Source organism: Sceloporus occidentalis, unplaced genomic scaffold, assembly GCF_023333645.1.
Source record: "Sceloporus occidentalis isolate IW3139 unplaced genomic scaffold, rSceOcc1.0.p SCAF_329, whole genome shotgun sequence".
Lineage (NCBI taxonomy): Eukaryota > Metazoa > Chordata > Lepidosauria > Squamata > Phrynosomatidae > Sceloporus > Sceloporus occidentalis.
This window is the reverse complement of record NW_028317309.1, coordinates 165129-191754: the sequence shown is the minus strand read 5'-3', so window position 1 is coordinate 191754 and position 26626 is coordinate 165129. Positions and strand designations below refer to the sequence as shown.

General features: G+C 38.6%; 1 protein-coding gene across 1 annotated transcript in view; it reads right to left on the bottom strand.

The window, feature by feature from the left end:
* Positions 1–10229: 10229 nt before the first annotated feature.
* Positions 10230–26626, bottom strand: part of LOC149274468 (pro-neuregulin-3, membrane-bound isoform-like) — a 144253-nt gene continuing 127856 nt past the window's right edge. The window contains exons 6-10 of the mRNA XM_089505446.1: positions 21518–21620; positions 19620–19746; positions 18643–18770; positions 15023–15193; positions 10230–10734 (exon numbers count right to left, since the gene is read on the bottom strand). Of these exons, the coding sequence (XP_089361572.1) occupies positions 10230–10734; positions 15023–15193; positions 18643–18770; positions 19620–19746; positions 21518–21620 (1034 nt within the window). The remainder of the gene's footprint in view (positions 10735–15022; positions 15194–18642; positions 18771–19619; positions 19747–21517; positions 21621–26626) is intronic.

Below are 26626 nucleotides of genomic sequence, written 5' to 3'. Positions count from 1 at the left end.
AGTTGATTATTGTGTAATATAACAATTTCATCAACATTTGGGAACAATGTTTACAAATCTGGGAATGAAACCATGGCAAAAAAGAATATATATTTTTTTTCCAGCCGGACTCTCTGACTAATGAAAGTCTATGGAGGAACGAACTTTATTAGCATTGCCATAAAGTGTCATCTCAGTGTTGTGTTTGAGCAAATCACTTAAAATATCACATGACCGACAACAATGGCGGCCTCCAGGTCTGCTAACTGGCCAGAACCAAACCTTGGGCCCGTGACCTTTAGACTCTTTAAATATCAGCCCTTCAGTAGGCCGTCACACAAATTCTATTGCAGTGGGGAACCAAATGGTTCTAATAAATGTCCTTATGGAAACCACGGCCAGATTCCTTTACTGTGTCTCATGGTGGACAATAAACCATTGCAGAATCTTCTACAGCAACAACCAATCAGCGCCTAACGTTGTATATAGTTGCAAAAAAAGTGTCACATTTAGAGTAGGTGGAACACCAGCTTTAATTCCTAAATCATGCCACCCCCTCCATGCTTATAATTAACTTATCTTCCGTCTTGGCTCATCCTCCCATCTTAATCCCCAGACAGTCCTTAACGGTGAATACCGTAATATTTCGGCAGCAGTAACTATTTTATATTTCTAAAGAAATATTAAATAATAGAAAAAGTAAAACAAACAGTAGAAAAAGTAAAAAAAAATAAATATAAAAAAAATAGATTTTTAAAAAAAAAAAATCCTCTTTTTTGCATGGTTTGGTAACTAAGGAGTTAATATTTGAAAATCAACTCCTACATTCCTTTGGTTAAAAAAAAAAAAGAATTTTTGAACTATTATTATTATTATTATTTTTTACAAAACATGTTTTTTTTTTTTTTTTTTTATCTCTTTGCTCATAGCATGTAATATGCGCATTCTGTGTCTTGAAGACATATCAAAAACAAATGATTTTTTTTCTTTCCGAGTCTGTGTTAGTCACCGCCCGTGATATAGAAGGTAATCCAGCAGCTATGCTCCGATGGGTCAGGTCCATTTAGAAATTGCGGTCATTAAGCGGAAAAGTTATCCGCCGAGTAGATGCTGAAAGGTCTATATTTCATGGTAAGAGTAGATGATGCCTCCTTAATTTCTAGATATCAATAGCTCCAGGAGAGGATGGGAAATAATGATTTTTCATTTCTCCGACCTAGACAGAGCTGCTTCAAAATCTGAATGTTTCAAACAAATTGCAGGCAGTGCACAAAAATAAATATATATATATAAAAAAAACTTAAATTAAGAGGGTCTTGTGTACAAAATATCATGGGGAGGAAAGATGGAGAATGCTGGCGATGGAATTATGGAAAAGACATCATGTTGTCAACCACTGCGGTGGGAACTGACATGTAAGAGTAAGTATTGTCAACCAGTTGATGGACCATAGAACGCACCTGGCAAGGCTAAGACATGTCTTCTTGGATCTCCAAAAATATGTGGGAGGTGGAGCGAGGTGGTATCACACGTCATGTTGCGTGAGTGTAATCATGACATTGTGGAAAGTTCTGCCCATGTGTATCAGAAGCTGCTTATAGTTAGTGATAATCACACCTCTGATCAGTGCAGAAGACAACTGAGGCATCAACTCATGTCTCCTTTCATTTAAGAAGCTTCCATGCTCTCTCATACGTAAAAATGTATAATTATAGCAAAGTTTGCCAATTTTTTTAATTCGTAGGAATGTCTGGAAATGAGAAGGAACCCCAATAAAACAGCTGAACGCTCAGAGTGTTTTCCACACTCACTCTCTGTCACCCCCTGTCACGTTTCAAACTGTCTCTCAATGTTCCACTTCTCGTTCTCTGCATCTTCTCCTTTCTTCTCTGGTGATTCGCTTCTCTCGACAATCCACTGCATTACCCTGGCCTCCTGGAGCACTTCTGCATTAGGGCAGAGCCTCCACATTTACCACGGGGACAACCTATACCCCAATTAGATAAATGGGAGAGAGCTCTCTGTGGTATTTGCAGAGGCTCCGACATGATCCAGAAGTCTTCTAGGAGGCCAGAATAATGCAGAGGGGACAGAGGTTGTCCCCGTGGTGCACGCTAAGGCACCGCCCTGATGCGGAAGTGCTCCAGGAGGCCAGAATAACGCAGAAGGGGCAGAGGTTGTCCCCGTGGTGCAAGCTGAGGCACCACCCTGATGCGGAAGTGCTCCAGGAGGCCAAAGATAATCCCACCGGATCACTGGACAAGAAAGGAAAAATAATGAAGAACAGGAAGAAGAAGAAGAAATGCAGGATAACAAGCGGAGCTGAGAAGGTAGGGAGACATTGAGAGAGAGCGTTAGAGAGAGTGAGAAATAGTGTGACAGAGTGTTTTATCTGAGAGTTATCGACTCCCTATCTGTTTGGGTAGACAGCATATCTTTAATGCCATATCAAAACCACGAAAGTCCACCTTGATGTTAGTGGAGATAAGGTCTCTTATGGAAGCCATGATGTCAAGTCAGGTCAACACAAACCATTAATTGCTCAAATCTCTAAAGATAAAGTTCCTTCTTATTCATAATGTTTTTTTTTACGTAATTGTGTTTTCCCTGCATCTCTGATGGCATCTGCCTCGTAGAAACATCTTGAGGAACAAACGTTTCACCTTCTACTTTTAATGTTGTTCTGAATGTGATTGTGTTGCCGAAGCTGTAATCATCATATTTTTCTTCCTTTATGATTGCTGCAACAAACCTTTAATTTGTTTGTCTCTCTTCTTTTGCACACAGACCTTTTAACGCACATTTAATGGAATATAATTAGGCAGGAAAGTACAAAACATGCAAACATTATATTGAGAAGTTTCCGCATTCTTCGGGAATATTTTTTAATTAACAGAAGACTCGCTATATGATCTAAATACTCCAAAATAACATTTAAAAAAAAAAATAAACCATCATTTCATAGTCAATGCTAATGTATCAATTGTCTTTTTATCCTTTATCTTTTATTCTTTGGTATTGGACCATTCAGTTATAAGAAAGAAGGAAGAGAGAGAGAGAGAAAAAATATGGTTGAGGAACTTTAAGAAGATGGACTTTGATCATCACATCTGGGCAAAAGAATCCTACTGCATCCCAGAATCCTGGGTAATGATGTTGGTGGCTACTAGAGATGGATGAGCCAACTGTGGTCCATTATAAACCAAGTCAAGCCAAACCTTAGCTCAATGAGTCTGTGGAGGAACCAATCTGATTCAGCTGTTTTTTTTTCCCATTAGAACTTCCATGGGTGGAATTTTTTTTGGAAATGGGCAAAAGGTTTTGTCTCGTTTTATGGAGAGACATACTCAGCTTCAAAGCTGTTCTAGGCCTGCTGCCCTTTCTGTGATGCTTTCCTTACTACTGGGTGTCAGAATATTAAGTCATATGCCAGCACTGCACTTTTAAGGGACCTATTGAGAAGATCAGTGGTCTCCCTTTCAACAGCCCATTAAGCAGTGGTGCTTGATCACCCAATAGGACATCCTGGTTATGCAGCAGATGGGCTACTGCCCCCTCGAACCTGCCGCCCTAGGCCAGTGATGGGATGTGAGAAGTCACTTTAGTGAGTTCAAACTCTGGCTTGACATGGCTTGCTCTCTCCCCTCCTATGGATATACAAATTTCTAAATGTAACAATACTATTTGTATCTGCATTGAGAACTTATGCTACTGAATAATGTTGGGTTAAAAGTCAATCAGGAGATACAAAATCTACAATTTATTAATTCTCGTTGATTTCTGTGTCAGAAAATACATGCCATTAGTTGAAAAATAAGAATTCTAAAGTTTAGTAAGACTGAGTGGTTTACATATAAAAGTACTGATATAAAATAGTATGCAACCGAGAAATGTTACAAATCCATGCATCGAATGGAAAATGGCTCCTTGCAGGCAAAACAAAATGTTTAACAAAAGCAACATTCAAATAAACATTGTCTAGGACTTTATGGAATCCTAGAAGAAGCTCTCAAATATTCAAGGTCAGACTGACTGGCAAATCAAACACAAAACCTGAGTTTGTAAGGTCAAATCAAGCCAACAAGTTTGTGGTGCTGAAGATTGACGCCCCCAGAATACTAAAAGTGAGCCAGGTGCATTAAATCAACATAAAAATAAGAAAACTAAAAATACGTATGAATGTCCTATCTCTGAGTGTCAACCGCCAACCGCTTTGGTGTCCCTGTCTCACTTTCTGCAGCCCTGCCTTTACCTTTTCTCTCGCCTCCTCTTTTTTCTTCATCCACGATCCAATCCAGAGATTGCAGTTTAGGGAATGAGTTGAATGAGACGCATGCGAATGAATGTAATGAGAAGTATGTTTGTTTTATAACACAAGGCGCTAGTCCTAAAATAGATTTTATCCAGATATTACCATGATAGTGAGCACACCGCCATTTTAGAGGTGTACACTTCCAGAAAGTGGGTTACAACTTCCTGTTTCAGCCGGGAGTAGAGATCTAATGCAGCCTGCACTGAGGGATCATGGGAAGCAGGGGGGGTAAATTAACAGGAATCGTCTCTGCTTTTTCTTTGGTGGATGTCAAAGTTGGACAAAATATATCTGAATAAGAAAATGGAGTATTAAATGAAAAATCCTAATAACACAAATAATAGATTTTTTTTTTTAGTTCTGGGATCATGGAAATTATTAGAATGGATCCTGATGCAGCATTCAGAAATTTTGACACTCTCTCTAAAACTGCTTTGCGTCTTAATTATGGATAGTTAGAACTGATAGATGGTTCTTTTGTGAATTATTTCAATTCGTCTTCAAGCTCGAGGACGTTAATGACCCTTTGTATAAATTGTTCTGCGTGTTGTTAAAATTTAACTAAGATGATGGATCGGACAGGACTTCCTTGTGAATGCTTTTATTTCTTAAGTACACCGCGGAAACAAATGTCCTCTGAATAATTCATTAGCGTTTCATAGGATTTCCGTGAACGTTCAGGCAGTGAGACGTTGATACAAGCTTCATTTTGCTGGGTATTCTATATTCATGTAGATGAATGTTAGCATTTCATATATTTTAAGGGTTATTAATAGAAATTAGGTTTTTTTAGTATTAAAAATACATTGGAATTTTACCTAGACCTCTTCTGTCTTCACTTAAGTCTATTGAAAGTCCATATGTTCTTAAATACTCTTCTAAAATCAGTGTTAGGCGTGTGTTCAAAGCTACAAGGGTGACAATACAATGGCTCTAGAATAGGCCTCCATACATGCCACGCAGAAGATGGCACGGAATCGATGGGATGCTTTGGATAGCTTAATATCCAACCTGTCACCTCCAGTGTAACTTGTTGAGTGATATGTGTGTGGAAGATGTTGACACATCTATGGAAGACTCGTTATGGCCACTTATGGTGATGTTTGGAGAAGACATTTGACCTTTAACGGCTTCTCCATTTCCTGGACACTCTTTTTGGAAGATGTTGGGTTCCTGACTATTAATTTCTGGGTTTGTAATTTTATTTGTTATGTTTTTTTTTAGTGAACCTTCAGCTTTAGTCCACCCGTGGTCTCTCTTTTCTTACCTACATATGTGCAGAAGTCATCCATCAATATTGTCTTCCATCATAAGCACGCTGGAGTCCACTTTTCTTCTCTGAGCTGAATACGGAAAAGGAGGAACGTTAAATATCCCAGTATGCACATCCTCTTAATTCAGCGTAGTCCAACTGAATCCCAGTGGGGCATTTTCTTTTTTTTTTTTTAAAACATAAAAACATCTTTATTTTAGGTTTATTTTCCAAAATATAAGCTTTTTGCTCACATGAAACTATACCATGTTCTATTGTTCTCCAACAAGTCCCCAAGGCCACCAACAGACCAAAAGTTAATGGTTTCAAAGTTGTGTTTGAAGAACACTAGTCTTTTTGATTAGGCTGTCCCTATGGAGGGAGAGAAGGGATGGGACTGCCTATAGATACATGTGTCGAAGGGGAAATTACGTTTTTTTCTTCAAAATTCTGATAATTTCAGATGCTGATCAAGCTTACGTTTGTCGATGGAGGGCTGGTGTCAACATATCTTCTGGGTGTTGCCTACATATGGTCCATCACCAACTTTTGACTTGGAAGAGGCATTGTTGTCCCATAGACACGCGAATCAACAGAATAGACATTTTTGGAATGATACATTTTACCAGCATTTACAATAAATTGAGGTTTAACTTCCCTCTACCCAGGAAACCCGAAAGACTTCCTGATGAAGAACCACATATTTTGCCTTAAATGATTTTAGCAGATATGTAATCAGTTAATCCAGTGTTTGTGATTGACCAATTTGAAATGATACGTCCAGTTTCAGAATTTTAGCAGAAAATACACTAAACCTAAGAAGTAATGAAACCCATATATTTCCAGCCTCAAATTTTAAATTAAATTCTGATTTTAAAGAATTCAAATTTTGAATTTGTTCCGAAAACAATATATCGTTTTGTAAATCCGTGAAGGATTTGGGCTCTTTGTTCATCTGCGGTATTTGGGAGAAAAAATTCAGCACAAATTAAAATATTTCAGTTTCTATGTTAAAAAATAATGATACAAAAATAAAAAAAAGATTTTCCGAAAATATTAAAATTTGAAATAACGTATATATTTTTTTTATTGCAAATAGAACGCGAGATATTTTAAACTCTGACTATGTGATGCCGGCGAGCCCAGAGTTCTAATCACAAAATGAAATGGATTCTATATTTCAGCTAAAAGGGGTATTTCGGCAATTAGCCTTCTGTCAAGAACCTAATTAAAAAGCCTCCCTCTTCATTTATTCAAAGCCCAGCAAAGCAGAGAGGAAATGTGTGCAGATTTTTATCCAGATTGAAGTCATAGACGCGCCTTTCCCACCGGCTTTTTTTTCATTTTTTTTTTTACATTTTTACCCAGATTAAAGGTGCTGTTCCACATCATAAAAAATATCATTTTATTTTCTCTGCGGCGTATTAAGAAAATCAATATTTTGAAGGTCTTATCAAATAAAAAAATAACACACATGTTTAGGATTGTTTTTTGAGTTTCTATGACAACAACCAATCAGGGCCTGATTTTACGTCACATGACAATTAAGCATTCCCTGAAAAAAAAATATGAATGAGGCAACATTTTACAGAACTAGAGAATTATTGCTCTGAAGAAGAAGCTGTACTGGGAATTATACTGTATGTGGAACAACATCTTCAATCTAATATATGTATATATATATATATTAATATGTTAATATACTTTACTTTTTTAATATATATATTTTACGTAGGTATCTGTTTTGAAAATATTTCTAGATTAGAGCTATGGTTTTTGAGAAGAAGATCATTTGAGAAGCCAACGGCAGTATATTGCACAGGTTAATATTGATTTCTGTTTCGGAATGTGTCTTTAGTACCCAAACAATGAAATTTGAATAATATAATAAATAATAATAATTTTACTTGTAGAAAAATATAGGTTTAGGATCAGAATTGATGTCCAAGGATTTAGATGGGTTGAGCCTACTCACATAGTAGAAGATCAAAGATGGGATCTTTTGAAGGGTTGGTCCTACTCAGATTGTAGAAGGCTGGCAGAGTTAAAATACCTGTTAGACAACCTAGATATCTTCCTGGGGCTTGAAGCCTGTTGGGATTCACCTATGGGTTGGCTGTCGACATCTCCCCGAATAAAGCAAGAGGTCTCCACTGGATCAAATGACCACCAATGGTCCTCCATTAAGGATGAAGCTTACCTCCAGTGCCTTGATAAAAGGTTCCTTTGAGATTTGGTTGGTTGCTAAAATGGTTCAAAAGGGGTCTTCAGTAGACTTCGGAATAAGGAAGCCATATTGGTCTCCTACCAAGGACCCTACACAATCCATGTCACCAAAATGTAGTAGACCCTTAGGTTAGGGGGATACACTTTCTTTTCAATCTGCTTCATTTTGACAAGAAAATCCATTGTAACCAGCAAATAAATGATATTCGTTAATTTGAGGAATATCATTTTCGTTCTGTTGGCCTCTCAAGTACGGAGGAAATATAGACAAATTTTGCTTAAATATATATTATTGATTTGTTAGCTTTTTTAACAGATATATCTAGGCACAGTTAATCATATAATACTCATAAAGTTTTGTACATGTTCTCTTACTTAACAAATTTACTACAATTTGGCACACAGTACGTTGATGGTTTCATTATTCTTCAGCCCTGTTTTGTTTTGATTCATCCCTGGAGGAACGTGTTTATTGAGCTGAAGTCTTGCCTTATATTATCCACCTCTGTTCAAGTATTAATTCAAGGTCACAGGGTTTTACTCTCTGCTATCGAGGTGCTTCGTGGGTCGATAGACCAGCACCAGGTATTTTTTTGGTACACCTGGCATGTTATATTGGGGTACACTGGTGAGACAGATATACCAGTAGATGCAATAAGATGCTACCTTAATGTATCTGGTTTTATTGCTTGGGACATTTACTTAGATGGGACATCTTAAAGGTCCCTGCTATGGGGTTAAAGAAAAGAGCACGTGTATTACACGGGCAAAGGAAATGTAATTAAAGGCAAGAACGAGAATTGCGTTAACATTATGGGGAATGACTTTATCTTAACAGACCCAACATGGCTAATGAATACATCGGACGCGGGGTGGATAAGGGCTCCAGGACGCCCAACATTTATAAATAAATAAAGTATGTTATGGACATAAAAAAATATTTGTAATCCAGTGTAACAGGAAATCGGATAACCACAAATAACACATTTTGACACATTATAGGGTTATGATAAATACACGGGAAGATGCAGAGAAAGCTGTGAACGTTGGAAGCCGTACCGTAAATCCCAGACAGTCAATGGTCCATCTTCCAGACCACGCGTGATAACCTGGTTCCCTGCAGAGTTACTTTAATGAGACAAGCAAAGCCACTGCAAAGCGTTAACAAGTAAGGTTTTTGGTTTTGACCTGGTTTTCCAGAAAGTTGAGTTGGATATTCTAGAAGGGGGTGTTCAAGAAAAAGCATGACTACGGTTCTGACCCAACAGCACATTCTGTCTAGGCCTAAAGGAGAAGTTATAGGGTGAGGGAGGACATAGCCAATGTGGCACAAAACTAGGCTCCTCGTTACCCTATTGCTTAATGGGCTGGTTACAAGGGAGATCAATGAGTTCCCATTCATACTAATGAGGAGGCGTGCCGGGATATGATGTCCTATTTTGACACAGTATTGATGGCGGTGCAGAGGTCAGTCTGGAGAGCTGGGGACTTTCCAAGATGGCTGAGCCTGAGCTCAATATGGAAGCTAGGAATATAGGCTTAGCCACACATCACACATTGCTAGTTGTTTTTATTTCAAAATGGCGGCAAAAGGATTGCCAAAGCCTATACACCATTTCATCCATGGGCTTCACAATCACACGAGGCACCTCAAGAGACCATCTTGACCCAGCTTTCTGGAAATCTAGGAGGAACTTGAGTTGATTTTCAACGGAAGGAAAAGGGAATTAACCCGTTAATTTCCCTAGCCCAAAATCGCTGCGAGCGTCCCGCGTTAACCCTTAAATTTAGAACGTGCGAAAAGCCAGTGAACTGACACCATGGAGATATCAAGTACCGTACGGAAGAGGATGTCGATAACATGCACGACACGCGTGCGTCGTTAGTAGAACGCAGAGAAATAACACAGGAAAACGGAAAACACGCATCATAATTGTAATTGTTTCATTGGGATAAGTGGTGGCATCTTTACTTTCATTGTCAATAAAATCATATAACAAAAATACAATTATGGGGTTGTTGTTTTTTTTTCGAACGGTGATGCTTTTGGCCCTTTTTATCGTGAAAAGATTATGTATCCCAGCGGCTGTTTCGTCGCGTTTACTGCTGTAAGAATTTTTAGATCATTTAATTCAATGGATTTAAAAGCCCTTCAGCAGTCCAACAAGTTGGGTCAACAAAGAATATATACTTTTCACACATCGATGCATTCAACGTACGCCGTGTCCCGTCAGACCTTTTCTTTCCCTTAAAAAAATATTTTGTTTAGAAAACACTATGATATGAGGGCGATAGACTATTTGGTTTTTTTTTTTCCTATGTAGATGCTCTGAAGTTATGCATATATATAAATTTGTTTGCTCATATCTCTCTTTTTTTCCAGTTTTTTTTTTGTTTTTTTTTTTGTTGTTGTTAGGCATCGGAGTAGGGTCCCTGGGTGGGGGTGTTTTAGTTGTCCAATCACACGTGAAGTGCCGAGTCCCTTTGCAATTCACTCCTTAAGACAAATTGTGTCTGTTCGCTTTTTGCTTTCGGGCTCATCGACAGGAAAGCCGTATTCTCGCTCGCCGTGTCGTCCGTTTCCACGACCGTCTGGCCCATGTCTTCCGACCTTCTCCTTGCGTCGGTTAATATTCTTATCTGCTCCTGCACAGTTTCGAGCAAAATTTGAACCTCTTGTTGCTCGGCTATAAGACAATTGCTAGGTGGGACATTCACCTTGACAAGTTCATTGAAATAAGAGTTCTTGCACCGTTTGTTGCCCGGCGTTTCGGAAACGTTCTGAATCTGTAGACAGGCATCGTCTAGTCCCATTGATGGTATGATGGGGATGGAATTGGCTCTGGATGACGTGTATCCGACCGAGTCCTTTTCATCCGTGTTGTTAAAATAAGAGTGGGCTTCTCTTAAATGCAGTTGCATATTTATTGGGTTATGCTGCGGGTGACTCAAATCACTTGGACACCTGAAAAAGAACGCAAACAAAATTCAGTGTTCTCCTCGAGAAACTCAACATTTTAAGTCAGATGAACTCATGTATTGAGGGACATCAGGAACTATTCGTAACTTCCGAGAAGACTTAGTAGAACATTAACCTAGATCTCACCTAAATTCTCCACAAACTCTAAATCAGCAATTTTTAAGAGATTTTTTTTTGAGATAGAAATGTCTTGGATTTTTCCTTTGAGAATGGTGGAAAAACCTTTTTAGCATGTGCATCGAGTTAAGATTACCTTTCGTTCATGATACACTACTGGGGAAAAGAAGAAAAATCTAAAATAGAATTCTATCTACTCTTGAACTCTTGAACTATGGACTATGCAAACGTATGGTTGCCTAAGTAATAAACTTTTAAAAAAACTTTATTAACACAACAACATAACATAATATGAACGATTATGAGAAACTTTTCTAGAAACCAAGCTGTTCTTCTTTCAGAATTGCAAGTGTGATAAGTTCGACATGTGATCCTTGAACTGGTTGGGTTCGCAGACTACGATGCGCCTCAATGTAGGTTCAAGTGAGAACTGAGGTTGATCATCCTTAGAGGTCTACGGAGAGAATCAGCTTTCATTGCGATAAGATGAACTTAATGTTAAAATTGAGATTTCTTAAATAAAAATGGACAATATACCCATAAAATACTGACTAAACGTTAAAATATGTGCTTTAAGGATCTAAATATCAAGTAGTTGCTGTCTCGGCCTAAGATATTTGTATAGATATATATTGTATTAGGTGACACAGAAAGGTCTACTTATTAATTTCCACACCCACAGTTATTAGTCACAAATATAATAAAATCCTACTTCCTTTGGGCGATCGGGAAATTGCTTATTAAAAATAAAGCTTTGTAATGAAGATGCAGAATTCCGATTTCTCTTTCTCACCCCCAGGCAACCAATGAATTAGTCATAATTAATTCCATGTAATTATAAACATGGATAAATAATATCCACCTCGATGAATAAAGAAGGGGATTTATTTTTGTTGTAATTACTTGTTGAAATATAGCGTCGTTATTAGAATGCACCTTCTAAATGTTGAACAATCATGGTAAAGACCAATGGACCTTTTCTCCTGGTGGTTCCGTCTTCTTATTGTTCTTTTTTTAAAATATGACCCATAGTACCAGCTGGAGGGGGCCAGTAGTTCTCCAATGTTAGTCAACGACATAGACAATACGTCAATGAGAAGAGCGTATTGAGGCAACAAACCCTACTAACCAGGAAATATGACATAATGTAATAAAATTATAATCTATAACCTGGAATGGCATAAGAACCCAGACTGCCCTATCTTGGCCCACTTCGCCAAAACGGGACAAGTGCTCTTCCAGTATCTGGCAAGAGAGTCCAGCTCAAAAAATTGGATCTGGGGGTATAGCTCAGCTCAACCTTTCTTGCTTCACCCATCTCTAAGAAGCAATATCTAAAATACCCCTCCACATACGTGTTAGTCTTTAAATGGAGTGCTTTACCACATCATCGGAAGAGTGCCCAGGCAAGGTACATGTGAGTTGGCCAATGTTGGCCCATAGTCTATAATTTGGGAGTCATGCCTTTCGTGAGATTTAACATATTTAACATATTGTATGCAGGCTTCATGCAGAGTTGATTGCCTTAGGTGTGACTTAATAATGTGCAGGTTTAGGTTCACTGCTTGGTCACTGATGTCCCATGCAGGTCCCAGACCTGACCTACCATTAGAGCGGGTAAGTAAAGGGCGCTATCGGCCAGCAATGCACCACAATTTGCCCGCCGTGCTGGACGGCTAGTCAGGGACTGGTTGATGTTCTTCAAATCCAACCCTTGACAGGGTGCCATATTGGTCCCAGACTGGCCATCTGGCATCCAGAGCAAATGCCGACAGCAGACCTGGATTGTCCCTGCCAGAGACTGACCCTGTTAGAAATTGTCACGCATGAATGGCGTCAATGAACATACAGTCCCTTCAGAAACTGATGGTTCCCTCGCTCCAAGATCAAAAGAGATAAATGAAGGTGAAGATCAAAAGAGTCCAGTAGACACCTCATGGCCGGATTGTTGGGTTATATGATGCACGCAATCAATAATCGGAACAAATACACATAGTAAAGTCTTATTGCTCTCTTTAGAACTCAATTCCATACCACGCGATGGGAACAGCTGCTACAGAAATAACATTTAATCAAAATGCCTCCCACTCAATCAAATCTAAACTCTGACCTTCTCTTTTTTTTTTGAAGGCACTTTCTAATACGACGTGACCGGCATGGAAAGCGTCGTTGGTTGAAAGCTGTCATTAGATATCGCTGCTTAATTAGCATTGTATTAAGTGTTAAACTGTTATTAAGTCTACGCTTTTAACCTCCTATGTCAGATTCCTCCAACGAATAACGAAGCCTGACAGTTCTGCAATAAAAAAACCCGCTTGTCAGGTGTGATGAGAACCTAGAATGATGGAGCAAAATGCCAAGGTGGACTCATCAGAGACATACATAAGAGACCGTTTCCCACAAAAACACTAAGCTCCCCATGGACATACCCGAAAACTTTGTGTGTGTGGGGGGGCGGGTCACACAGTCGGGCGATGACTTCATTTGCTGTAGAGACATGCTAGAGAGTTTTCTATATCCTACCAAGTACCAAGTATTAGGACAAAATAAGGCTTGAGTCTTAACTGTTGGAAAAACGGGGAGACTTGACGGGGGGGGGGGGGAATGGGTCTGATTTACCGGCAGATTCTGTTTCATGGCTGGCGATTTTTTGGTCTGAAAGATCCCCCCCCCCCTTTAATTTTCTACCCTTCACGGGCTATTAATGGTAATTGTTTATGGCATTTCTCTTTTTGAAAACTGGCGTCCTCGTCGGCTCCTGCCGGGGATACAGCTAACGCTTGTAAATTCATGTTTTAACAGACCCGTTGCCATGGAGATGACTGGCATATTACTGAGATTGTGTTCGTTTTTTTTTTTCTTCTGTAGGATCGTGTCTCTAGAAACCCAAAATCTGACAGCAGATCGGCCCCCATTCGGCCCCCATCTTACCCCTGCTGTAGAGACTCAGATCTTAATCAGTTGTCGGTCTCGTCTTAGATTCAGGAGCCGTATGTCTATCCCATGCATATTTAAATACCCTCGCTGTATTACCACCTCTTCTGGGAGGCTTTTCCACTTATGCAAAACAGGCAGACTAGAGCGGTGAGGAAAGCTAAAGGGAGTATCAATCGGCAGGAAGATTACTTTGGTTGCCATGGTGATAAGACCACAAATTTTCTTTTATGATTCTTTTATGATTTCTGCCACCAAATTTCCTTGATTGTGACCGTCACCATGCTATAAGAGGGGCACTGGGATTGAGGAGCTAAAGAGGGACTGGCCAAACTAAGCAGGGACACATGGGAGGTATGTAAATAATTCCGCCTGGCAGAAAGTATTTAGTTAGACAAAGTATATTATAGGTACTTAAACAGTCTTTTAGGCTAATTAACCCCTTAATGACAAATCCCGTACATGTACGGGCTCAAAATCCATTGTTTTCAGTGGGTTTAGGGACCGCCCATTGTCCTTAAGGGGTTAAAACATTCTGTTTGCCTAAACTCTGGCGCCCTTCGAGACAGAACCGCTTGAATGAGGTTATTAACATTGCTCTTTGCGGGTAACGCAATTAGATTGGCTAATTGTCTCAGTTTGATTAGAAACAAAATCTATTTCTTCTCAGGTTAAATCTTTTTTTTTATTATTATTATTTAACGAAATTGTCTCCCAGGAAGTGAACACAAAATTAGTGTTAAAGGGGTTAATTCTCTGAAACAGGGGTGGTTTTTTAACTGAATTCGCTATGTATTCCCTGGCAAATTTCTCTGTAGGCTCGTTTTTTTATTTTTATTTTAACAAATATTGTTAAATTTGCTAATTCCGAAAAAAGAAAAAATATTGGACGAATTTCATCCGAACCGAAGACGGAGATGGATGAATTTCGTTGAATACGAAGAATCCCCCCCCCCCCCAAAAAAAAAACTGTCTGCCGGCGCCCAAATCTACTGTGTGTTATTACTCAAATTCTAAAAATTATGAATAAACCGGGGTCAATACGAAATTAAAAGCCAGATCTTTGGCCGACATCAAAGTTTAAAATTATTCTTTGATTTTAACATTTCCCGCTCTGGAAGAAAGTTGCGTCTCACGGTGATAAAGATGATAAGTTTTTAGTTTTTTTTTAATCTTGAGATTGATATTGCATTTTCACACTTCAGAGGCTTTCATCACCTACCCTTCACAAGGCATCATGTCCTGATCTGTGAGTCCCGGTTCTTCCAGCTGCTGATACGCCGGTCCTGCGATTCCGCTAAGACGGCCTCGGGGCAGAGGGGGAGTCCTCCGAAAGGCATTTCTGTGCAACATCCTACTCCTTTGGCTGGGACTGCAGCATGATGAGAGATTTCTGAAACACAGAAAATACATCAGCAAATGGGTCTTCACAAGAGGGTTGCTGCTGTTTCTTGTTTTACCTTTCCAAATATTTCTGCACTAATTATACCTGTAGGTGTTAGCGGAAACTCAATGTCCAATGAAGTAGGCCATAAGTGCTCAAAATGGCGTCCAGTGACGCAAACCTTGGGGTCTAGTTAGGAGACACCAAGGTTTCTCTAAAGTAATGTGTAGGGCTGCATTGTAGGTATCTAAAAGCTGTTCAACTTTACTATGATTTTGAAGGTCAAATATGACTTGTATTATTCAACCTTTTTGGAATGAGTTCCAATGTAACGCTACTTTCTATTCGGTCAACTTAGACCTTCCAGAAGGAGGAACTTGGGGACGGTGGTCCTTTGTCAAGCAGAGTGAATTTGGTGACATGAACATCCTTGAGACTCTTCAAATACTAGTCTAGTGACGTGCTAATGGTGGCAAACAAATGGGTCTAACAATGGTCCATGACTGTATGACCCTGAGAATCTACCTACGACCCCAAGAATGGGATAAAAATCCAGAGAATCTGCACATTCACCCTAAAGTTGTGGTAAAACCAAGAGAATCTGCCCATTTAATCTGCAAATCATGGCTGGGAGGGTATTCCTGACTGTTTCCATGCACCATTGACCACCATTGGTGAACAAACCCCAAAGTTATTTGGTTTCTTCTGTAGAGTTACAGTCAATGGCAACTTGCCTCGTTCATTTCTCTATTGCATTCTGCCAGGTGAAGCAACCCTCTTTTTTAACACCATGGACTAGTGGGACGTTAATCCATAAGAACATATCCTTACTTAAATTTATAACTGTGAAGCAACGTACACCATATTAGAAGACATATCGACTAAACTGAATCAATCCTTTTGTGGTGAGACCCAGAAAGACTTGTGTAATAATTCATTGAAAGCAACAGTTATGTCTGATTGTGGTTCTGAGTTATGTTACCGAAGTCTGTTGTGGACTCATTTTGATGAAAATAAAGGTTATAAAATGAACATCATAGATTTTCCATTTGTCATAGAAAATGTGGATGTTTTATGACTTTGGAGTCGTAACTTGCTTCTTGGCGGTGGGACATCAAAAATATATATCATTACATTTCCAAAGTTGGCGGACATTCTTTATATATCGGAACAAGGTCTGTGTGATGTGGATATAAATTATTTTTCCTTGAATTAAAAGAAAAAAAAAATCTATGTCTTCCTGGCTTCATTGTAGACATCTAAAAATATCTGTATTTAAACACATTCAACACAAGAATGTATTATTATTATTATTAAATATAATAAATAATAATAAAATGATAAATAATTGTCACTCGGTTACAAAGCAGAATAGACATTGTAAAAAAATAATTCAACAAAACATAATAAGGACCATTGAGCCCAACTAGTCTGCCCAAGTAAAACCACATTTAAGAAGATCTCTAAATTCTTGGTGCTATTTTTGGGCCTCGAACCTCATCTTAAAACCAAGACCAGAAATCATAACGGCAATATCCTGAGACAAATATCCATAAGATGTCCCAGAAGCATTATGATCGACATTATTTCATCTTAATTCTGCCCCTTTTGTGTATTTTCTCCAGTTCCAATGTGTATACTGAGGAACAAAATGGGGTGGTGAGTAGGACCAGTCCTAGACCAAATGGAACCACAGCCAATAATACTCTTTGCCACCCCTCCATTTTTCCTATTCAGACATCCTGAACTCTTAAAAAGAAGGGACATCTGGGACAAAATGATGGGCACAGAGATTTTGGTTCCATCTACCACCAGTAAAGTAGACCCATGGGTTGCAGCCACTTAAGACCCTAGAAAGAAGATGCCCCACTGATTCAGGTGCTCCAGGCACCTCCTGGGAGTGTCTAGTGCTAAGACCAAGCCTGCTGTTGAGTTGATGGAATGACGAGAGGCATGAATGCCACACTACTTAACCTGAGGAATAAGTAATGTCATGGAGGCCAAGTTCTCACCCACCTTCAAAAATGTTACTTTCTCTCTTGGTGGCCAAAAATCTAATTTTTTCGCTGAGTTTCCACCACGTATTATCTAAAGAGAGTTGAAAATGGTCACTCCATTCCATTGTTACGGTTCCAAACAAGGACCTGGTCTACCTATGGTCCTCAACCCCAGTTCTCCTTGACATTGTCATCTCAGGTGAACAAGTTCTTGCCCACCTTGCCCAAGGCTTTGTAGTGCTTTATGACGATCGGCTTGCTTAGAAAGTATCGTCATGGTATGATGCGGGCTCCATGGAGGTAACGCAGAAACCATCAGAAATATTATTCATATATTCTCATAGGAACAAAAACATTGCAAATGTATTACTCATAAAAAAAAATAATAACTCCCAATGATGTCTAGAAAAAAATACATGTAGGAGGCAAATATTATAAAAAAACCCATAAAATGCAATAAAAAAATATAAAAGACATGCTACACACTGGCTGAATGTTACTTGTTGATCTACCATATAGTGACACCTATCATAGTGTGATATGCGAATTATCCTAGATAGCACACGTATTACGTGCTTTCCGGAGGAGGCATGCTTTCAAAGAACGCAAGGAATCGTATGCTAGGTTTAATCAGTGTAATTAAAACGTCGTACTTGGTGAAGTCAAAGTGTCTTCTATTATCTTGAAAAGTTAATGTAAAATGTCCATTCTTACCCGCCGTGTCCCTAATTTCTACCCAAGTTTATACACAATGAGAATAATAGAGGCAATTTATCCCTCTCCTTGGGGAACAAAGCAATGTATAAAGATTATTATACTGTGTGATGGCCTCACACAATGGCTTTGGAGAATTCTTGTGTGCATTTCCAGTAAAAAAAAAAAAAAATATGTAAAGAAGAAAAAAAAATTACTTTCTTACTGTTTTTATATTGATTATTGAGAAATATAGATTTGTCGCTATGTTGAAAAGCATTAAATACTTTATTGTCTCCAAATGTGATAATGTAAATAATTAACGATATTGACAATAAGATTCTATAATCATTATCGAGGGCATGTTCAGCAAAAATCAATTACATTGCAGACGATGAACAAAGGTGCACTCAACGTTTATTATAAGGTCCTGATTTATAGGCCATATCATGGCTAGGGGAGCAGACGATAGAAGTCTCATCCTTATCGATGGAAAGGCTTTACGAAGCACATGTCCATGATGAGATCAACTTCGCCAGCTCTCTCTCATCCTTTCTTTCTCTTTTGTGGTTAACGTCATTACGGGAACCCACCACGAGACAGTTGAAGAGCTCGTAGCCTCACGTAGAATTTTATGGACCATAAGACCCAATCAGTCTGCCCATTTTTCCTGGATTAAGACCGAAACCTTGATCAACCTTCATTTATGTTGCCACCTTAACAATGAACGCAAGTTTCAGATTTTTCTTGACTTTTTGAAGGACTCACCTGTGGTGTTTCATTGACTGGTTTCCTTTGTCTGGCGGAGGGGTGTCGGAGAAAGGCTGTGTTTCTGAGAAGCTGGATTCCATGACTTTTTCTTTTGAAGGCTCAGGGTTTCTTTCTGAATTCGAATACTGTTGGTAAATCAATGGGCATTTTATCAGTTGAGCGCTCTATGGATAGGAGCCAACGCAAATGCGGAGAAGATTGTTTATAAACCGAAAATACATATGTCATAAATAGTTATTTTTAAAAGAAAAAAAAAGGAAAAAATATAATAATGTAAAAATCAACATCAACAAGATGAAAATATTGTTTACTAAAAGTTCTGTTGATTATGAAGTTGAGTTGATTTATGCAGATTTGTCCACTAGGATTAGCGAAACAGATATGAGTTAACAAGGATGGTTAAAATCCTCAATTAATAACATTCTCGAGGTTTACATAATCCAGATAATTTAGTGGGAAATTAGGAAATGTCACTAATATGGGAAAAAGAGAATAAAATATTAAGAATTCTCCATGCATAGATACTGTTGTCGTACAGGTCGAATCTTACACCTTAATTGCCTTGGGTGACCAATATCCCGAAGAGACTAAAACATGTAAGAAATCTCTATTCCAGCCTCAATTACAGTTTTTCTTAATTTTCTTAAAGATTTTCTTAAAATCTAATTGGTTTTTTGGGGGAAAAGTGTGTAGAAATTAGCAGGTTGTCTTAAAGTTCTGCTCAGAGAAGAACATTTTTAGAAAGGCAAAAAAAACTTCAAACAACAATCCCTGTTGATGGCAAAAAAGAGAGTCGTTGGGCCAATCCTTGAGAACATGGTAAAGGAACTTTCTCGCCTTGGCTTTGATTGGATATTGGACATTACCAGCTGGCTTGGTCCAAACATGATCCAAGGAAATTTAACAGACGTCATTATGGGTTTTGTGTCGGCCATTTTAGTATTAGTAGATTTTGCTAGGTCAGCTATACTCACCTTATGAAGCGGGACTCTGTTTTCACCCAGACTTTTTCCTTTTACTAACAAACTAGAGGCGTGAAGGCAGTAATTCTTCCCAGTCTGGACTTCTTTGAGTTGCTCTTGAATCTTTTTTGTTTGTCTTCTAAAATTTGTAAAGAAAAAAGAAAACATAGAAATTTCTATATAATTAACTTAAATTATTAAAAAAAGTACACTATATGACAAAAGGTATGTGGACATAACTTCTTATTATTGAGTTGTTTCAGCCGTACCCGTTGCTAACAGGTGTATAAAATCGAGCCTATGCCCTGTAGCATCACTCACTACAGAGTTCCAAACTGCCTCGGGAAGCAACATTAGCAGAAGCCCGATGCGTCGGGAGCTTCATGGAAAGGGTTTCTGAGCCAAGCCAAGACCACTCTGCTCAATGTCAAGTGTTCTCTGGAGTTATGAATCGCGCTTCGCTATCTGGAAGTCTGATGGATGATTCTGGGTATGGTGGATGTCAGGAGAAATTTACATACCAGAAAGCATAGTGCCTATTATAAAGTTTGATGGAGGAAGAATAAATGTCTGGGGCTGTTTTTCAGGGTGTGGGCCCCTTAGTTCCAGTGAGGGGTTAATGTTAGTGCTGCGGCATACAAAGACGTTCTAGACAATTGTTTGCCTCCAACTTTGTGGCCCCTGTTTCGGGAAAGCCCAAAGCAAAGGTCCATAAAGACATGGTTGGATGAGGAGGAACGTGAGTGACTGCACAGAGCCCTGACCTCAACCCCATCGAACACCTTTGGGATGAACTGGAATGCCAATTGTAAGCCGGGCCTTGTTGCCCAACATCCATGCCTGACCTCACAAATGCTCTTTTGCCTGAATAGCCATAGATTCCTCCACTATCTTGCAGAAAAACCCTAACCAGAAGAAGAGAGGCTGTTATTGCCACAAAGGGAGGGAGGCAACGCCATGGTTTTGGAATGGGATGTCCAACAAGCTCATATAGGTGTGATGCTCAGGTGTCCACATACTTTTGGTCATAAAGAATACTTTACATTGCAAAAAAAAGGGGTTATTCCACCAACGCCTAAAATATCCATTTTTTGAATGGTTTCCAATTCCATACTTTTTCATACTTGGGCCTGAAAGGTATTATAATGTAGACAAGATGGTCCTCATTCCTAAAATGCAAACCTTTTTTTCATGAATACATAATTTTTTTACCAAAAGTAAGACCATATATGGACAGAATATTTATCTGATTGGGTGGGACTTATGTTTAGCCCCACCCATTCTAATGTTTGGTCTGCCATTTTGGAAAGTAATAGATAATCCAGGCACTTAAAGGTCTAGCAATATTTTATAGCCTTTTTTTCCCCTTATTTCAACACAATCACTTTATTAAGTTGTTTTTTGTACTATTAAAATTCTTGTCTTTTGATTATTTAATCTTAGGGGAGGGGGAGGTCTCTCTGGATCGTCCAGTCACTGAAATTGCAAATCCTTTGATCTGCTAATTTCCATTATGTTAGATTAAAATATTCAGCATTTCAATTCTGAATTTGAAATACGGACAAGAAGGAGAAATCTCTGAACTCAGAGATCGAGACCCAGACAAAACCAGAAACCCTCAGGAAACAAGAGATAGAAATGCACTCGTTTTCATACTTATTTCTTTTGATTTGCATATAATCAATGACGTTAATAACACCCACGTTATTGTTTGATTTCAGCTTCATTCTATAACATGTAAAAAGTGAAATTAACCCTTTAACCCTTTAATATATCATAGTTGAAACAGAACATCAAGAAGATGATGATGATTACGACGATTATTATTATTATTATAACAGAACTTGTACCCATTGCGTTTCACAACATTGTACCTGTACCCATTACATTTCAAGGTATCGATATCTTACTTTGTCTTGCAGTAGAAAGCAGCACATATTAGACACACGGAGACTATTCCAAAGACGATGCACGAGATGGACAAGACTTGCTGTTGATACACCTCCTCGCTCTCTGCAATTAAGAACACATCTGTTTACAGGAAGGTGGGTTGTTTTCACAGAAAATAACATAAAAGCATGTGTTCTTTGTCCAGGTCTACCAAACATAATATCTGATTCAAAAATATCTGGTGCATTTCCATATTTGAGACTTCCAAAGCCATACAACCTTGACTTTTTAATAGCTTGCCTAATTTGGATTCCCAAATGCGTATACTTATATTTTTTAATAAGGTCAAGAGATAAACTGTTTGCTATAAAGAATAAGAAAAATAACGATGGGTAATTGTATAAATAATCATACATTTGCATTAATCCAAGTTATTTTTTTACCTCTCAGATCAACAGAATTGTATAATGTATACGAATGAACAGAAACGCTCCAGTCGTTGATCGGGAGTTTGAGAGCTTTTATTGTATAGACATTTTTGTTACCGTCTGTTCTTCATGGTTCAACTCTTGACCAGCGCAAAATAAAGAGTCTGATTGGAGGAACACTCTCTGGGTTGCTAGATCAACCTCAAACCATCCTTAACCAGGTGATGGCTCAGAGCTCAATCACAAGTTTAAGACAATGCCAAGTATGTCATGCTGAATGCCAACAATGAGAGACCTCCTGCACACATGTACAGAAATAGCTCCAACTGATTTCAATGGGAGTTCGTTCTTGACACTGATTGGCTTCTTTGACCACTGGTGCACTCTGGAGCTGCAGCTTCCCCTAAAGGTAAATATTAAAGGACATAGAAAGTATGCGTTCTTTGTTGGTGGGGCTTCCAGGGGCAGTGGGGCAAATTAAGAGACAGAGATATTGGTTCCATATTCCATAGTTTGTATACTTGAGGAGCTTCGGATTAAAAAACACTTGACCTAAAATTATTAACTACCTTGAAATTAATACATAAAATTCAGTGGCGAAAAGTGGCGAAAAATGGGTAAACATAAGAAGTTGGAACTGCCTAGACAAATGTAAAATAGTACTTTTTGGGGAAAGCCGTGGAACACTCCCCATCTATTAAATTAAAATATGAAATAGAACAGTCTATATGAGTCAAGTAGCATTTTCTGTGTATGAAGTTCTCTTGCCACACGGATTTAATATCTCTGATAACCTAGGTATCTGATTTCCCGCACATATTCTAATTCCAACTTGGTTTAAACTAGAATTAATTGATTGAAGGCTTTTGAAATCTTATCATCATATTACTTTGGTTTCTGTCATTCCAGAGTTCAAATAATCCTCTTTTGAAAAAGTTTCATATTGAGAATTTTTCCCCTCCGCTTTTACCTTTTTTTTTTTCGTCTTTACAACTTGTCTAAAAAAAAGTTTTCAAGACCTAAGTCATTTTTTTAAATGTTGGCATTTGCGAGACCACCAATTACATCTAATTTAGAAAAAAAAGTCAACATTTTGATCTTCCCCTGCCACTACCCCCAAGCAATGCATATTAGCATCATAATCACTCTGAATATTGTTCTACGTTCTTAAATTTTGGCTTTCTTGTGGACAAACGCGAAGCAAAACCCACCGTCCGACTAGATGTGTTCACCATAATCACATGCCCTGTCCATATGCCTGGGCGAGGAGGTTCAAACCCAACAAAACAGCCAAAATGGACCATTTGAACCCAACAACGTAATCCTTGACTTTTTACAGAGAATAAAGGTTATTTTTTGGACAAGGTCTGGTTGTCCATACTTGTTCATTCATATTTATTTTCTAGTCTTGGAAAACATGGAAGCCAAAGAACTATGCTCTAAAATATCGTCTTTCCTATGGATGGTTCTGCATCCCCTTACGTCCCCTGACCATAGCTCTGACCAAACATCCAAAAAGGTTCAACTTTAGAAAGGATTCGTTGAACCAAACAACTGAATCCTTGACTTTCTACAGGGAAGACCATGGTTGACCATGCTTACTCATTCATTCATACTTACTTTCTAATCTTTTAAAACATGGAAGCCGAAGATGTTCTACATTTCAAAATCTCAAGTTTCTTACAGACAAGTGCAGAACATACCCCCTAATCGGATGAGTTCTCCATAAACACATGCCCTAACCATATTCTTGAGCAAGGAGATCCAAACCCATCTAAACTGGCAACATAAGCCAAAAAAACCTAGTCCTTGGCTTATTTTGGAGAAGACAAATAGTTATTTGATCTGGTTGTCCATACGTGAGGTTCCTTCACACATGTTCACCTCAATATTTGCACATTATTCTCTTTCTGACATTGACAAATTCCAATTTACAAGGTGGATAAATATGCAGTTGAGTCTGTTTGCACTCTCGATGTGGTCTAAATTATATTTGTACTTTAGAGTTTACCTAATGAACCGGACTATCGGATTGCTCTCTAATCATATGGGAAGCAGCTGTGTTTGTGATCCTACTGTCAAGGTAACATATGTTTTTATTACCCAATCAAATTTCCGTTCAATTTAGACCGTGTAGTTTATCGCAGAGAATAGCGATCAAGCACACATATCTAATTATGCAAAGTAAAATTAATTAAACCCGAGAACAGGCCTCAGAAATCCAGTCCTTGTTTGTATAAAATGTCCTCTTTGTCCTTTCTAAAGTCTGTAAAATCGATTATTTTGTGTTAAAAGACAAAGACAATTTTGATAATTTTCTCATCTAAATATCTTGCTCCATATTTGGAATGACTTTTAAGGATCTATGGGATCCACATATTACTTATTGATCTGGAATTCATTTTAATATTAAGGATAAACATCAAATTGAGGCCAAGAGTCCAAACAAAATAGGGGCCATGAACAATGCAGAAGATCCTCCACCATCTACCATAGTGGAGGAAGAGGCCTTCTAGATGGCTTTCACCCCCCCCCCCCCATTTTGCTGACCTATAGGCAGTCTACATCCAATAAATTCTGTTTTTTCTAAAAGCTGTGAATGTGGTCGCTGACCTTAGACAGGACACTATACTGTACTCTAGAGCTGCAGCTTCTTGCCCCCTGCGATATCAGCCAATCACTGGGCACTAAGGCTCTCCCTCTGGAATCAATGAGTACAACGGTGGTCTCATTACACCCCTGAAACTAGGGTAACTATGTTTTATTTCTGCCATTCAGGGGCACAAATACTGCATATATATCACATACACACTGATTCACATACACACACCGTCACATACACATAAAATGCATTTTATATTATTAAGAAGCCTTGGGAACCATGTTGATTTCAGATTTAATAATATATTCATATTTTAATATACATACAATCATTACAGACATGAGCAGTTTCAGATAATTAACCTCTCTATTACCAGAAATGAGCCGATCCAGAGAATTAACCCCTCTATTACCAAACATGAGCAGATTCAGAGGATTAAACCCTCTATTACAAGACATTACACAGACACACACACACGCAGACAAACACAGTCACGTAAACACACACCTGGTGCTGGCTGTAGCTTATACTGAGCTTGGTGTGAAGGAGGGACCCAGCCTATTAGGAGAGGTTTCTGAACTCTCAGCCAATCTGGAGTGTTGAGAAGTCTCTCCTGATTGGTTGAGACCCTCTAGATTGTAAGCTTGCGAGCAGGGCTCTCTCCACCAAATGTATCGGTTTGTCTTAGTCTGTCAATTCTTGTCTTGTCATATCCCTTGAATTTATGTATTGTATTAAGCGCTGCGTAAACTGTTGGCGCTATATAAATAAAGGATAATAATAATAATAATAAATTGAGACCTCCTTTATTCTCATTTTGGTAAAATGCATTTCCAGATTGAGGCTGAACAGGACCGGGGACTGTCCCGAGCAATAATAATTTTAAAGGGGCTACAGCTAAAATATGCATTTTTTTTCACAACAAATTTGAGGGATAAAGATTATTTTTTTTATTATTATTATTGTCCCAAGTTGGCCCAATTAAATTTACTCCTCTAGCCCATGTGCATTTATGCTCTGTGGCCAAAGGCTGGCCTCGGTCTATAAAGATACAATAAATGTTGTATATCTTCTGCTTCTGAAAATGCACGGTATATTGTACGCACACGTAATTTAAACCATGGATTTACATAATTAAAGAGTTCTAAAAAAAAAAATCAGAGATAAATACAGGTTGCTTAATAGTAATTATAATAAAAAATAATTATAAAACTTCAGTAATGATTAATAACTCTCAAATCCCTGGACAACGTTAGATTTCGTGTCATCTGTAATCAGCACTTCCAGTGTAATTATAACTATAATCCTTTAATTAGACATTTTCACCGTATTAAACCTTGGCAAATAATAGTGAAAATAGCATTTTGGAGAAGCAATACAATTAGTGTGGGGCCCGCCGCATTATAGCAGTTTATTGATAATTCCTCAGTGTGATAATGATTTTCTTATCAATGACCCAGTTCTAGATGTGTGTAATAACACCATCCATGTTCTAATGGTTTGTTGGGGGGGGGGCATTACAGGGGCAGATCTCCTTATGTTTGGGTGCTTACTGGGTTTTTTTAGGCATACCTACAATGTGTTCCAATGTGTTTGGTTTGGCTTGTCCCTCTTCCAAGTCCCTTTTTTCCTTCCCTGATGTCCCTATGGGGAGGAAAACCTTTTTGTTGAGCTGCTTTTTGGACACTCATTGTGCATGGAGGGTGTGGCTGTGGCATGGTCAGGGTGTGGTTATGGGTGTGGCTACTCTGATGAAAACTGAAATTTTTGGTTAAGTAGAGAGAAAGGAAGGAAGGAAGGAAGGAGAGTGCAAGAGATAAGGAGAGAAAAAAGGAGAAATTAGAAATAGAAGAGGGAGAAGAGAGAATGGGGAAAGGAGAGAATGGTGAAAAAAGAGAAGAAAAGGGAGAGGAGAGAGGCACATACCCCCCATGCCCTGATTGTTGCCCTTCTCTTGCATTCCAGGAGCTTGTTAAGTTTGTCACTGAGCTTCATTTACTTGTCTAAAGGTTGCCTAGTTCCTCCACTGTAGAATGGGGACTATCATGGCCACCAGACCACTGTTTCCAAGACATAAAGCGGTATACCCAGGACCCAGG